Source organism: Balaenoptera borealis, assembly GCF_965194805.1.
Source record: "Balaenoptera borealis genome assembly, chromosome: 13".
Classification (NCBI taxonomy): domain Eukaryota; kingdom Metazoa; phylum Chordata; class Mammalia; order Artiodactyla; family Balaenopteridae; genus Balaenoptera; species Balaenoptera borealis.
The window spans coordinates 33473849-33490356 of NC_138870.1; the positions used below are offsets into that span (position 1 = coordinate 33473849).

The 16508-nt window shown below is 33.8% G+C and overlaps 1 protein-coding gene across 11 annotated transcripts in view; it reads left to right on the plus strand.

Annotated features, from left to right (window-relative positions):
* LRRK2 (leucine rich repeat kinase 2) overlaps positions 1–16508 on the plus strand; it is a 194334-nt gene that overhangs the window by 104750 nt on the left and 73076 nt on the right. For all 11 annotated transcript variants that reach the window (XR_014233101.1, XM_082349301.1, XM_082349309.1 and 8 more), the window contains 5 exons: positions 7069–7319; positions 7603–7751; positions 11405–11498; positions 13619–13805; positions 14899–15080. Coding sequence is in view for 10 of the 11 variants with exons in the window: in XM_082349301.1 (XP_082205427.1) it covers positions 7069–7319; positions 7603–7751; positions 11405–11498; positions 13619–13805; positions 14899–15080 (863 nt within the window). In the remaining variant the exon portion in view is untranslated. The remainder of the gene's footprint in view (positions 1–7068; positions 7320–7602; positions 7752–11404; positions 11499–13618; positions 13806–14898; positions 15081–16508) is intronic.

Below are 16508 nucleotides of genomic sequence, written 5' to 3' on the forward strand. Positions count from 1 at the left end.
ATCTTAATACAAATGTTTAAATTTTTAAACAAATTCTTGAACTGAACTGCAAGGTTTGAAAAAGAATTATACCTGTTTTTTAAAAACTAGTTTTGTTGCAAGTACATTTCCCTTTTTCTAATTTATAAAATTTACCATAATTTTGACATATTTTAAGAGCAACATTGCATGATTTTTATTTTATTTTATTTTATTTATGGCTGTGTTGGGTCTTCGTTTCTGTGCGAGGGCTTTCTCTAGTTGCGGCAAGTGGGGGCCACTCTTCATCGCAGTGCGCGGACCTCTCATTGTCGCGGCCTCTCTTGTTGCGGAGCACAGGCTCCAGATGCGCAGGCTCAGTAATTGTGGCTCACGGGCCTAGTTGCTCCGTGGCATGTGGGATCTTCCCAGACCAGGGCTCGAACCCGTGTCCCCTGCATTAGCAGGCAGGTTCTCAACCACTGCACCACCAGGGAAGCCCAACATTGCATGATTTTTAAATATATTTAAGTGATATTTTTCCCCTAAAGTTTGTATATCTGGGGAGAGAGAAGAAAAAAAGGTGATCCCTAACCCTACCCCAATGTCTAAAATGTATCCCCACTCTATCCTCCTCTTTACCTGACTAAATCCCCCAAGTCACAAGGGCCTCATTTTTTTTAACATCTTTATTAGAGTATAATGGCTTTAAAATGGTGTGTCAGTTTCTGCTTTATAACAAAGTGAATCAGCTATACATATACATATATCCCCATATCTCCTCCCTCTTGTGTCTCCCTCCCAAGCTCCCTACCCCACCCCTCTATGTGGTCACAAAGCTTCGAGCTGATCTCCCTGTGCTATGTGGCAGCTTCCCACTAGCTATCTGTTTTAAATTTGATAGTGTATATATGTCCATGAAACTATCTCACTTCGTCCCAGCTTACCCTTCCCCCTCCCCGTGTCCTCAAGTCCATTCTGTACGTCTGTGTCTTTATTCCCGTCCTGCCCCTAGGTTCTTCAGAACCATTTTCTTTTCTTTTCTTTTCTTTTTAGATTCCATATATATGTGTTAGCATACCGTATTTATTTTTCTCTTTCTGACTTACTTCACTCTGTATGACAGACTCTAGGTCCATCCACCTCACTACAAATAACTCAATTTTGTTTCTTTTTATGGCTGAGTAATATTCCATTGTATATATGTGCCACATTTTCTTTATCCATTTATCTTCTTTATCAATGGACACTTAGATTGCTTCCATGTCCTGGCTATTGTAAATAGAGCTGCAATGAACATTGTGGTACATGACTCTTTTTGAATTATGGTTTTCTCTGGGTATATGCCCAGTAATGGGATTGCTGGGTCATATGGTAGTTCTATTTTCAGTTTTTTAAGGAACCTCCATACTGTTCTCCATAGTGGCTGTATCAATTAACATTCCCACCAACAGTGCAAGAGGGTTCCCTTTTCTCCACACCCTCTCCAGCATTTATTGTTTGTAGATTTTTTGATGATGGCCATTCTGACTGGTGTGAGGTGGTACCTCATTGTAGTTTTGATTTGCATTTCTCTAATGATTAGTGATGTTGAGCATCCTTTCATGTGTTTGTTGTCAATATGTATATCTTCTTTGGAGAAATGTCTATAGTTATTCTGCCCATTTTTGGATTGGGTTGTTTCTTTTTTTGATATTGAGCTGCATGAGCTGCTTGTATATTTTGGAGATTAATTCTTTGTCAGTTGCTTCATTTGCAAATATTTTCTCCCATTCTGAGGGTTGTCTTTTCGTCTTGTTTATGGTTTCCTTTACTGTGCAAAACTTTTAAGTTTCATTAAGTCCCATTTGTTTATTTTTGTTTTTATTTCCATTTCTTTAGGAGGTGGGTCAAAAAGGATCTTGCTGTGATTTGTGTCATAGAGTGTTCTGCCTATGTTTTCCTCTAAGAGTTTGATAGTGTCTGGCCTTACCTTTCGGTCTTTAATCCATTTTGAGTTTATTTTTGTGTACGGTGTTAAGGAGTGTTCTAACTTCTTTCTTTTACATGTAGCTGTCCAGTTTTCCCAGCACCACTTATTGAAGAGGCTGTCTTTTCTCCATTGTATATTCTTGCCTCCTTTATAAAAAATAAGGTGACCATATGTGCGTGGGGTTTATCTCTGGTATTTCTATCCTGTTCCATTGATCTATATTTCTGTCTTTGTGCCAGTACCATACTGTCTTGATTACTGTAGCTTTGTAGTATAGTCTGAAGTAAGGGAGCCTGATTCCTCCAGCTCTGTTTTTCTTTCTCAAGATTGCTTTGGCTATTTGTGGTCTTTTGTGTTTCCATACAAATTGCACAATTTTTTGTTTTAGTTCTGTGAAAAATGCCATTGCTAGTTTGATAGGGACTGCATTGAATCTGTAGATTTTTTTGGGTAGTATAGTCATTTTCACAATGTTGATTCTTCCAATCCAAGAACATGGTATATCTCTCCATCTGTTTGTATCATCTTTACTTTCTTTCATCAGTGTCTTATAGTTTTCTGCATACAGGTCTTTTGTCTCCTTAGGTAGTTTATTCCTAGGTATTTTGTTCTTTTTGTTTCAGTGGTGAATGGGAGTGTTTCCTCAATTTCTGTTTCAGATTTTTCATCATTAGTGTATAGGAATGCAAGAGATTTCTGTGCATTAATTTTGTATCCTGCTACTTTACCAAATCCACTGATTAGCTCTAGTAGTTTTCTGGTAGCATCTTTAGGACTCTCTATGTATAGTATCATGTCATCTGCAAACAGTGACAGTTTTACTTCTTCTTTTCTGATTTGCATTCCCTTTATTTCTTTTTCTTTTCTGATTGCTATGGCTAAAACTTCCAAACCTATGTTGAATAATAGTGGTGAGAGTGGACAACCTTGTGTTGTTCCTGATCTGAGAGGAAATGGTTTCAGTTTTTCACCATTGAGGACAATGTTGGCTATGGGTTTGTCATATATGACCTTTATTATGTTGAGGTAAGTTCCCTCTATGCCTACTTTCTGGAGGGTTTTTATCATAAATGGGTGTTGAATTTTGTTGAAAGCTTTTTCTGCATCTATTGAGATGATCATATGGTGTTTATTCTTCAATTTGTTAATATTGTGTATCACATTGATTGATTTGCAGATATTGAAGAATCCTTGCATTCCTGGGGTAAACCCCACTTGATCATGGTGTATGATCCTTTTAATGTGCTGTTGGATTCTGTTTGCTAATATTTTGTTGAGGATTTTTGCATCTATGTTCATCAGTGATATTGGCCTGTAGTTTTCTTTCTTTGTGACATCTTTGTCTGGTTTTGGTATCAGGGTGATGGTGGCCTTGTAGAATGAGTTTGTGAGTGTTCCTCCCTCTGCTATATTTTGGAAGAGTTTCAGAAAGCTAGGTGTTAGCTCTTCTCTAAATGTTTGATAGAATTCGCCTATGAAGCCATCTGGTCCTGGATTTTTGTTTGTTGTAAGATTTTTTCATCACAGTCTCAATTTCAATGCTTGTGATTGGTCTGTTTATATTTTCTATTTCTTCCTGGTTCAGTCTCGGAAGGTTTTGCTTTTCTAAGAATTTGTCCATTTCTTCCAGGTTGTCCATTTTATTGGCATACAGTTGCTTGTGTAATCTCTCCTGATCCTTTGTATTTCTGCAGTGTCAGTTGTTACTTCTCCTTTTTCCTTTCTAATTCTATTGATTTGAGTCTTCTCCCTTTTTTCTTGATGAGTCTGGCTAATGGTTCATCAATTTTGTTTATCTTCTCGAAGAACCAGCTTTTAGTTTTATTGATCTTTGCTATTGTCTCCTTCATTTCTTTTTCATTTATTTCTGATCTGCTCTTTATGATTTCTTTCCTTCTGCTAACTTTGGGGTTTTTTTGTTCTTCTTTCTCTAATTGCTTTAGGTGTAAGGTTAGGTTGTTTATTTGAGATGTTTCTTGTTTCTTGAGGTAGGATTGTATTGCTATAAACTTCCCTCTTAGAACTGCTTTTGCTGCATCCCATAGGTTTTGGGTCCTCATGTTTTCCTTGTCATTTGTTTCTAGGTATTTTTTGATTTCCTGTTTGATTTCTTCAGTGACCTCTTGGTTATTAAGTGGTGTATTGTTTAGCCTCCGTGTGTTTGCATTTTTTACAGATTTTTTCCAGTAAGTGAAATCTAGTCTCATAGTGTTGTATTCGAAGATAGTTGATACGATTTCAATTTTCTTAAATTTACCAAGGCTTGATTTGTGACCCAAGATATGATGTCTCCTGGAGAATATTCCATGAGCAGTTGAGAAGAAAGTGTATTCTCTTGTTTTTGGATGGAATGTCCAATAAATATCAATTAAGTCCATCTTGTTTAATGTATCATTTATGTCTTGTGTTTCCTTATTTATTTTCATTTTGGATGATCTGTCCATTTGTTAAAGTGGGGTGTTAAAGTCCCCTATCATGATTGTGTTACTGTCGATTTCCCCTTTTATGGCTGTTAGCCTTTGCCTTATGTATTGAGGTGCTCCTATGTTGGGTGCATAAATATTTACAATTGTTATATCTTCTTCTTGGATCGATCCCTTGATCATTATGTAGTGTCCTTCTTTGTCTCTTGTAATAGTCTTTATTTTAATGTCTATTTTGTCTGATATGAGAATTGCTACTCCAGCTTTCTTTTGATTTCCATTTGCATGGAATATCTTTTTCCATCCCCTCACTTTCAGTCTGTATGTGTCCCTAGGTCTGAAGTGGGTCTCTTGTAGACAGCATATATAGGGGTCTTGTTTTTGTATCCATTCAGCCAGTCTGTGTCTTTTGCTTGGAGCATTCAATCCATTTACATTTAAGGTTATTATCGATATGTATGTTCCTATTACCATTTTCTTAATTGTTTTGGGTTTGTTATTGTAGGTCTTTTCCTTCTCTTGTGTTTCCTGCCTGGAGAAGTTACTTTATTATTTGTTGTAAAGCTGGTTTGGTGGTGCTGAATTCTCTTAGCTTTTGCTTGTCTGGTAAGTTGTTAATTTCTCCATCGAATCTGAATGAGATCCTTGCTGGGTAGAATAATCTTGGTTGTAGGTTTTTCCATTTCATCACTTTAAATATGTCCTGCCATTCCCTTCTGGCTTGCAGAGTTTCTGCCAAAAGATCAGCTGTTAACCTTATGAGGATTCCCTTGTATGTTATTGGTGTTTTTCCCTTGCTGCTTTTAATATTTTTTCTTTGTATTTAATTTTTGATAGTTTGATTAATATGTGTCTTGGTGTGTTTCTTCTTGGATTTATCCTGTATGGGACTCTGTGCTTCCTGGACTTGATTGACTATTTCCTTTCCCATATTAGGGAAGTTTGATTGACTATTTCCTTTCCCATATTAGGGAAGTTTCCCATAAAGGGCCTCATTTTAAATGTCACTTCCTTACCATCTTCTTCCTTTCTTCTCCTTGTCTTCCCTCCAGGCTAGGTTGGCTACCATCTGGTTTACCTTTCCCCGGCATCCACTCTTTTTCTTCCAGTGCTCATTACTATAAATTTTGATCTAAGATATATTGTCCTCACAAAATTGTAAACTCCTTGAGAACAGGAACTGTTTTAGCCTTGTTCATGTGTATCCCCAGTGCCTACTAAGGTCTGACATATAGTAGAGGTTTGATAGATGATTACTGAACTAATTTGTGAAGGAATTAATGACTGACACTTGGTAGACCGTCAATATTTACTAAAGAGTAAGTAAAAGAAAACTAGAATTTAGCCTAGCTGAAACAAAGAGAATGAAGAGAGCATGGCAAGGTGAGATACATTAGGGCATTCAAAGAGTGGGCCAGCTCATAACTTTCTCTAAGGAAATTTCAAGTCAGCACCACTAGATGGGACTTTTTGTTACTGCTTGTAACTGTCTCTACAAGAAAATTTGCTGATTAAACCTTGGGAATAAACAATGTAAAAATCTTTCCTTCTGAATAATCTTGTAGTATCTGAAACAATGATGGAAATTTTGAAACAAATTTTTTGGGCAGTGATCCATTAATAAGCCTTTATAATCATGTTAAACTGTTTAGAATTCCATATGAGAATAAGTACATATATTGATATATAAGGAGGAGAATAAGGAAGTGATTGTTTTTTGGTAGTTTAGCCCTTTGACAGTAATTCATACCAAACATTTTAAAAATTGATATGATACATAAATGGAAGTTTTGCTATTGTCATAGTAAAATTAGAAATTGCTTAAAAATAGAAAATAGAGATTTGAAGCAAAACGTTTCATTTAAAAGAGGAGGTTAGGGCTTCCCTGGTGGCGCAGTGGTTAAGAATCTGCCTGCCAATGCAGGGGACATGGATTTGAGCCCTGGTCTGGGAAGATCTCACATGCCGTGGAGCAACTAAGCCTGTGCAGCACAACTACTGAGCCTGCGCTCTAGAGCCCACGAGCCACAACTACTGAGCCTGCATGCCACAACTACTGAAGGCTTCATGCCTAGAGCCCGTGCTCTGCAACAAGAGAAGCCACCGCAATGAGAAGCCCGCACGCCGCAACAAAGAGTAGCTCCTGCTTACCACAGCTAGAGAAAGCCTGTGCACAGCAACGAAGTCCCGATGAAGCCAAAAATAAATAAATAAAATAAATTAAAAAAATAGAAAATAAAAGAGGAGGTTATAAATAAAATGTGTATTATATACATGACTACTTTATGGTAAATCTTATTTATATTAAAATGTATAACAATTTCTAAAAGCTAGTGTTAAAAACTATATTCCCAGGATTATGTTATACTGCTTATTCATTAACTCATTAATTCAAATATTTGTTGGAGCCTATTATTCTTCCATTTTACTCATTGCAGGAATAGTTTACAAGAAAAGCTGAATTAGACTCTAAACCTTATTTCTGTGAGCCTGCTTTTGACCGTCTACCTGTTATATTTTTCCTGGCTTTACCCATTTTATAGCAGAGCAGGTAGTACCAGTCAGTATACTGAAGTTCTCTTGTAGATTGTGTTTTCAATTTTTTTGAAAATTCTTAATGGTTCTAGTTACCAGAGGTATGGAAGGCAGAAATATTAGCTAATCTTAAGTTGTTCAGGTGGTTCATTTAAAAATTTTAAAATATTGTCTTTCCAGACTCTGAAGTGTTTGACACATTTGGACTTGCAAAGTAATAAATTTACATCATTTCCCCCTTACTTGTTGAAACTGAATTGTATTGCCAACCTGGACGTCTCTCGAAACGACATTGGACCCTCAGTAGTTTTGGATCGGGCTGTGAGGTGCTCAACCTTGAAACAGTTTAACCTGTCCTACAATCAGCTATCTTTTCTTCCTGAGAATCTCGGTGATGTGGTAGAGAAACTTGAACAGCTCATTTTAGAAGGGTAAGAAAGGGGTTCATTGAAGAAAAAAGGGTCACCTCACATTGAAATTTCATAAGGTTGACATACAATGACATTGTTTCCATAGTAATGAGTTTTACATGGTAATGTGATAAAAGACTGAGGAAATTCATAATACAGCTTCTATCAATTGACTTAAATTTTTAAAACTAATTTTAAAATTAATAAACATGCTTTAATGCTGTTTTTGAAGATATTTTGACTATTTTTCTTCAAAGCATGTGAATTTATGCCATTTAATCTTCATTTTGTCTCTTACGACTAGAAATAAAATCTCAGGAATATGTTCCCCTTTGAGCCTGAAGGAACTGAAGATTTTAAACCTTAGTAAAAACCACATTTCATCTCTATCAGAGGACTTTCTTGAGACTTGTCCTAAAGTGGAGAGTTTAAGTGCCAGAATGAATTTTCTTAGTAAGTGTTTTATATGTCTTCTCCTTCCAGTCCTTTTGAGTGTTGTATGGGTCAAATGCAACAAATAAATGTAATTGCATGAGCCATATATGGACATTTTAGGTGGGGATTTAAAAGTGGCATTTCAGTTAAATATTATGCTGGAGTTTTAAATATCAAGTTAGCAGGTTGGTGATAAAAAGAAATGAGCTGTCAAGCCGTGAAATGTGGAGGGAACTTAAATGCATATTGCTAAGTGAAAGAAGCCAATCTGAAAAGGCTACACACTGTATAATTTCAACTATATGACATTTTGGGAAAGGCAAAACTAAGGGGTTAGTAAAATAATCAGTGATTTCCAAGATTTGGGAGGGAGGGAGTGATGACTAGGTGGAGAAGAGGGGATTTTTAGGGCAGTGGAGTTAGTTTGTGTGATACTGTAATGTGGATACATGTCATTATACATTCGTCAAGACCCACAGAATATAGTACACAAAGAGTGAACTCTATTGTAAACTGTGGACTTTAGTTAATAATAATTTATTAATATAGGCTCATCAATTATACATACAAGTATACCAAACTATTCTAGTTGTTCATAATGGGGAAAAGATGCATGTGTCTGGGGTGGTGATGGTGAGGGGAAAAGGTAGATGTGGGAGCTCTCTGTATTTTCTGCTCAATTTTTCTATAAACCTAAAGCTGCTCTAAAAAAGTCTAGTTTTTAATATTAAAAAATTAAAAATTTTAATATTAAAAATTGTAATACAGTATTTAACATGTTGTTATTGTCATAGGCTAAAATGTCAATATCTTGGACTGCAGATAGTCATTAAACTGTGGTTCCTTTTACAGGATTATACTAAAAATGCTTATAGTTGCCTGAGCTGCTTGAAGCAGAAATACTGAGTTTCCTACTGAAGTTTCTTCAGCAGTTTTTTGGAGTATAAGTACTATTATTATTTTTTAGAAATAAAATTAATTATTTAAAAGTTTTTAAATTAGTTTGGTTAATGTGTGTTCATTGAGCTCTTGCTCTGTGCAAAATATTATAATAATACACAATATGATCATCACTTTTGTTAAAAATCCTGGCATACTCTATGTTCTCTTAGCATGTGAGACAACAGGGAATTATGTTCATTTGTAGCCTGTCTGAAAGTTCTAATATTGAGGAACAGAATATTTCTATGGAAATAAATGGGAACTTTCCCTATTTTATCTTCCTTAATGGAGGCCATGCATACCTTGCCACCCACATGCCTGTTCTATAGCTGACTTGGTAAAATAATTTTTAATACTGTTTAATAGCAGAATATAGTTTGACAACTTACTTTAAAATATTTTATTTTTCCAGAACTTTGAGAAACTACTAACAATAAAATCTATATTAACTTGCATAGAATTATTTTCCTTCTTTTTCCCTTCCTTCCACCCTCTTTGGATATTGACCATGTTCTTACCATGAGAGTGAAACTGGGGAATAGAGTGATTCACTCACTAGTGAGTAAAGCAACCCAGTCTCTGTCCTTAAGGAACATGTAGTTAAGTTCAGAAGACTGTCATTGAATAATGATGGAATAAATAAATGTAATTGTATATCGCACTAAGTGCTGTGAGGAGAAGTTTCAAGATGCTATGAGGGTACCTCAAGGGGATCTGATCCAGACTGTGGAGGCAGGGAAGTGTGTTTGTGTCTGTGACGTTTAATTAAGTTAGGTCTGGAAAGAAGAGCATCTGAGGGACCCTAAGGCTAGCTTATGGTCAATATGTTATCTCAGCTGAATCTCACAAAAATCCTATAGGGTAGGATAGGTATGATCTCTGCTTGACTAATTGAGGAAATTGAAGCACTGAGATTTTTGTGTGACATGTTCAGGGGCATAGAATTAATTAATTAGTTGTGAAAGCTTGAACATACCTGTGTTCAAAAAATCTGTTTGCACTGCACAACTTTGTAATAATTTTAGAAGTGGTTTTATATTTGGGAAGACACATTATGGAGGTCATACCTGAGTGGGACCACAACCATTAAAAATTCCCATGTGAAATGAAGTTTCAGTTCCTTGATTTTATCAGTCTTCCATATAGAATCTGAACCTTAAGACTTTTAATTCCTAAGTGGAGAATCATTTCTACTAATTTATTTTGCTACAAATACTTTTTGGAAATAGGTGAGGTATAGCATGTACCTTTCTGCTTCTCAGGAAGATAGCGTCTAGTAATGTCCTGGAACATTTTGACCCTCGAAGATTTTCTGGATAAAACATAACTCATATTTTTAACCTTGAAAATGCTAAGAAATAATTTCTCAAGCCACTTCCATAGAACCACAGATTTTCAGATCTCTAAAGAATCTCAGAGTTCATCTGATTTAGCTGCACTATTTTACAGATGAGAAAACAGTCTGTTTGATTTGCTCAGTTTCCAAAATTATGTTCCATAGAATTTTATTCCTTGGAGGTACCTTGTACTATATTTCCCTTTTGGAAATTTATAAAATATACCAGAATATTGACAGCTCTGAGATATTTCACTTTATTTTGCATAATATTTCCCTAATCTCTTTTTTTTTTGTAAAGTATGTATTTTTAGTCTCAAAAGATATAAAATACCTTAGGAATAACTGACAAAATTGGCATATCTGTCTTAAAGGGAAATTTGGCATTTCTAATGAAATTGTAGATGCCCTACTGTTCAGGAATTCTACTAGTGGTTACATACAATAGAGGCATCCTCTCACTGTTCACAGAAGACCCTTTTGCTTTTTGTTTTTTTTGACAATTTGTTAAACATTGTCATAGGCACTGAGTATTCAGCAAGTAAGGATAAGCATAGGAATATTTATTATGGCATTTTTCATAGTAGCCAAACATTGGAAAGAATGTAAATGTCTATCAACAGTAGAATGAATAAATTGACTGTATTGATACAATGGAAATGCTATGTAGCAGTTAAAATAAATGAATAAGATGCATTTATCAACATGAAAAATAAATCTAAAAAAAATTGTTACATGAAAAAGCAAATTGAATATAGACATGTACAATATGATAATATTTATGTAATGCAAAACAGTAATATGTATTACCTGTGGATACATACATCATAAAAGTACAAAAACATGTATCGAAATAACACCAAATTCAAGGTAGAAATCTCTGTGGAGAGGTCCCTAATCTCTTAAAGTCATATGATCAAAGAATACTTTTATTAAGTAACATCCATAATTATTCCATAGAATACTCTTTACAAGATGGTGTTATAGGGAATTTTTATTTTTATATTATATTGTGGATTAGTAAAATATTCCAAAATGTTTTGTTAGACTTACTTCAGAGTAATTTGAATTAATCTATAATTTATGTCACATAATATCACACATAATTTGAAATGAATATTCTAATGATTTCTACTTTGTACAGATGTTGGACAGATGAATTTATATTTAGACACTTTTGTGGCTTTCAGGTTAAAAGAGTCTTATGGTGTATTGTTTTAATGTTTTGTGGTTGTATTAATTTATTTTAAAAGTAGAATTATTTTATTGTCAGTGTGAGAATGGAAATTAAATTATGTGACAGATCATTGGTAGCTGCTCTTATTGTAGAATCTAATGGAAATCTAGTTAAAGTGATTAAAATGTCCATTATCTCACTTTCATTTTCTCTTAGCTGCTATGCCTTTTTTGCCTTCTTCCATGACAAGCCTAAAATTATCTCAAAACAGATTTACATGTGTTCCGGAAGCAATTTTAAATCTTCCACAGTAAGTTTATTATTTTAATTTTAAAAACCACACGAGGTGGAACAGAACCTTCAGAAACATGGTTTTAACTTAGACATATAAATGTAATTGATTTCTAAATCTACTAAACTTAATGTTTTTAAATCTATGAATGTTTGACTTTTAATATTAGACAAAAGATGTGAATTGTTATTTGGACTTTTTAGCTTTTATATTAATTTAATGTGCTGTTGTGTAGAAACAATTTAAGAGTAATTAATTGTTGCATTATTATAATCAAATGAGATTGTACTAGCTGTCACTTTAACTTTTAAAATTTCACTTGCTTTGGGGATTATGTTGCTAAAACACTATTAACTTTGAAATTATACTTAAGTTATGTTTGAGTGACATTTTTGGTGAAGAATAGGATAATTTATGTCGTTCAAAGTATTTGGGGATATTTTTGGTTAATTTCATTAAAAATAAAAGCTTCCTGTTAACTACAAATCCAGGCATTAATTAGATTTCAAATGTGTTGTAATCTTAAATAACTATTCTACTAGTGTTATTTATTATAAATAAAATCCATCAAGGTACATGTGCAAATATATACATATACAGGCAAGTAATACTTAGTTATAATTTAGCCATGGAAGGTGTGAGACAGATGAATAATAGTTAATTTAAGTCTAGGTTTAGAATGTGTCAGACACTGTATTTTACTGCTTAACAGTGGATCATCTTTTTAGTCTTCCTAATAATCCTATGAAATACTTACTGTTATCATCTCCACTTTATAATGAGAACACTATTTCATAAGAGAGAGAAAGTAACTTGCCTGAAGTCACAGTTCTTAAACACTGGTGGTTTGATTTCAGACTCTTAATTCTGACATACAGACATCTATAGAATACAGGTCGTCGGTCCTATATTTTAAACATAGTTTATTCTTGAAAATGTGTTTGGAAGCCACCTATTTATAAAAGCTCATTAGAAGATGCATGTCATAAGAAAGCTTTCTTCCCAGAGAACTAAAAATATTATCCAGTCCCTAATTACACTATACCTTTAGACACCATCTTCAGGTATACATTTTAGTGTTTTATATGTATTTTTAAAATTTATTCTTTTGTTTCACAAATGAGCATTTGGCTGGCCAGCTTCAGTCTCCAAGCTTAGTCTTAAAGCTAAGAGACACTGCCTTTGAACAACCTGATGATTCTCAACTTTGTCTCAGTTGCATTGTTTGTTAGACATACATGTCTTTAATATAGTCAAATTAATTTTCTTGTTTTCAACATTTTTATAAGGTAACTAGGGCAAAATCTAGATCATTTAAAAATTAGAGCAATAATGTTGCTCTGCAGATCTGAATCTTGGTCTAGCAGGCAGTACAGCTATTTGAGCTTAGAATTAATTCATAATACTTCAAATATGCTGGATGAAAGGGATCAGTATACAGTCGTAAAAGTCCAGGCAACCTTTTACATAGTCAAATATACCACAGTTGTTGACTATCTTTATTCTTCCTACACATGTACATTTACAAGTGACATGTGTTTTTCTGCTATTTCCTGCAAACTTTGGGTAGCTATTCCTGCCTGAAAGCAACAAATTTACATTCAGGGCCTACTGTATACAAGACATCATGCTCAATGTTATGATATTTTTCACACTGAGGCAAGCTGCTAAAAATGATAGTAAACTTAAGGACCCAACCTCTGAAGAATCCCTCCAGGTATGAGTGAAATTGAATAGAGAAATGGAGGCTACATATTTGTAAATCTTGTATAGAAGGCAGGAATTTTAATGACTGTTTTTGCCTTTGTTAATTATGATTTCTCATGCATCATAAGTGTTTGTAAAACACTTGGTCTTTCATTATGGTTGACATTTTTATGTTTCTGAAGTAGGGAAATTAGGCCTCAATTTTGTTTTTATTGGTCCTTTTTAAAATGTTCCTATTGAGACATGCCTTTTTTTCCTAGCCCGTATATACCTTTATGCACACAAAAAACCACACGTACGTACTCATATATAAATAATGTTAGTTTTAAAGTTATACCTTCTTCTCACTCTGGTGAAAATTACTTGTGATGTTATTTCATGTATTTTGGAAACACTCATTTGATTTTTATCTTGACATTGTATTGTTTCAGCCTGCGGTCCTTAGATATGAGCAACAATGATATTCAATATCTACCAGGTCCTGTGCACTGGAGATCTTTGAACTTAAGGGAACTCTTGTTTAGTCATAATCAGATCAGTATCTTGGACTTGAGTGAAAAAGCATGTGCATGGTCTAGAGTAGAGAAACTACATCTTTCTCATAATAAACTGAAAGAGGTAAGAGGTCATCTTTATTTGTTTAGAATTATTGCCAGTTTGAAAATATGCTTTTATAATTTGCATTATCACAAATGATCATTTCAAAATCTGTTATTTGATATTGCTTACTTTTTGAATAAGATCTAATCCTACCCTGAGGTAAATGGGTATATTAACAATGCTTAATTTCCTTAAAAAATCACTTTTTGTGCTCTGTTTTATTTTGAATATTTATATATATATATATTTAATTATGAATGTGTGTAATGCTTTAAGTGTGTCAATTTATCACAAAATCGCTAATCTGTTAACAGACTCTCAGACACGCTGCATTTCTCAAGTTGTCTCCGGGCCATATATAGCCTGTGTTTTTCAGCTGACATTCTTTTCCACATTCTTAAATTTCTGCATTCACCCAAATGGACAGGTCTCTGTTATAAATATGAAATTGATTATTCATTTGTCCCAGAAAACTTTTTTTTTTTTCCAGGTTCAAGTCTATTGCCTATAAAAGCCAAAAAGAGTACAGTGTCTGAAACCATGAGGTTCAGAATAACTGAATATTTTTGAATACCTGATTTTTTTTTCAGCAAATTAATGTTTGCTATTATAGAAGTAATGAATATTGCTTAAAAATTTGGAAGAGAAAAAAATTCCAATATTTATGCCACTTAAGGTATAAACATTTAGCTGTATTTTAAGAACAGTAAGTTGTACATAAGTCTGTGATGATTAGATCTTTAGTTTTACTGAAGAACACAGTGTGAGGGAATAGACTGAAGCCACAGATGATTGGTTTTGGATACATATAAAAAACTTCTTTACTTTCAGTGTTGTGAAGTGATGAAATATGTTACTAAGGCAGAATGGGTTTTTAAAGATTATAAATAAATGACATAGATTGGGGTAAGTCCTTTATATGTATGTTTTCAAACATTTATCATGAAAACTATGACAAGCCTTTGGAAAGTTTTAGAACTCTGTTGAGAGGCTGTGCAAGGTGCTGATGGGATCTCTGAGCCTCTCTTGTTTCCTATTAGCATCTTGTGTTTTGGCAGCACACATTTCTTTCTTCCCACCAACAGGATTTACCCTTTTTTATTTCATTAAGATTCCTCCTGAGATTGGCTGTCTTGAAAATCTGACATCTCTTGATGTTAGTTACAACTTGGAACTGAGATCCTTTCCCAATGAAATGGGGAAATTAAGCAAAATATGGGATCTTCCTTTGGATGAACTGCATCTTAATTTTGATTTTAAACACATAGGATGTAAAGCCAAAGACATCATAAGGTTAGATAATTTTATTTTCATTTGTTTTTATTAAATTTATTTCAGATATCCCTTCTTTGTGACTTTGATGGATATATAGTTACAATTTAAGAAAAAAATGTATAGTACCATCCAACGTTGATATGTCATTTGCCCTTTATTTAATAAATGGGTTTGTTTGGTGCCACTGCAGAGTTTTTCATTTCCTCCTAGCCAAGTTAAGGTTGAGAGAATGGCTTCTCCTTATCATGCTTTTCAGTAGAAAGGGACTCTAAAAGGAAATTATTACTATTTGGTCTCTTGTTACCAGTTATACAATCTAAAGAAATAAAGCATAGTATTATAACTTCTCAAGCTGCATTTCAAATAGCAAACTAGCAAATAGTTATCATATGTCTGTTATATCTTAAAGCATTATAGTTACTTAAGTGATATAAAATTACATCAATTTTGCCTAGGAAGCTGATAACCTACTCAACTTGATCATTTTTGAAACCACCAAAACTTCCACATATCACTGTTTCTGGTTTTATATTTTATGAACTTCAAATATCTTTAATAATGAACTTTATTCCACTCTTTGTTACTGTTTGAGCACATTAGTTACTGTTTGAGCACATTAGTCTTATTGTTACTGTTTGAGCACATGACTCTTATTGTTACCTACCTGTAAAATCATTTATTTTTATTTCCACAAAACTACTGCTATCTATATTTATCTTACAGGTTTCAGCTCAGTTATCACCTCTCAATGTATCCTTGACTTGCCTATAATGTTCACTAAGTCAAGGACCATGGCTACATTTACTTACTATTTCATTCTTGGCACCAAACACAGAGTCTGGCATACAATTAATAATTGTTGCATTACGAGTGAACTAGTTACCTAAATCTCTTCCTTAAAGTTTCTTAATTTATATTTAGCTTTTTGTCTCTTTTTATGAACAAAGATTTGTTTTTTTGTTCTCCTGAGTGTGATTTAATTTGAAAAAAAAAAAATCTTTTCACCAACTATGCTAAATAAATGTGACTAGCCCTCACCCTACACAATTATTTCCCATGGTTTTCCTTCCTGAAACTGGAAAAGATGTTCATATAAAAATTTGTTCAATTCTTACTAAACATTTAGTAGAACTGGTTTTCGATGTATTATGCTATATTATCAAGCTACTATATAACTAAATATTTTTAAACGTATTTAACATTTTCAGAGAGAACATAGACCTGGAGTAGTTTAGAAATTGTAGTCCTCATTTGCTTTTTTAAAGAATGACAAAGAATGAATTCTTAATAAATAGACATTTGGACCATTGATTTTCTTGTTTATTGGTGATGAAAACAGAACATAAGCTGTATGTGAGAAAATGACTGATTTCAATAACAGCAGGTACAAGATCTGATCTGCCAGATCTTGTTTTCTAGAGCATCAAATAATTCAAGAAAATAATT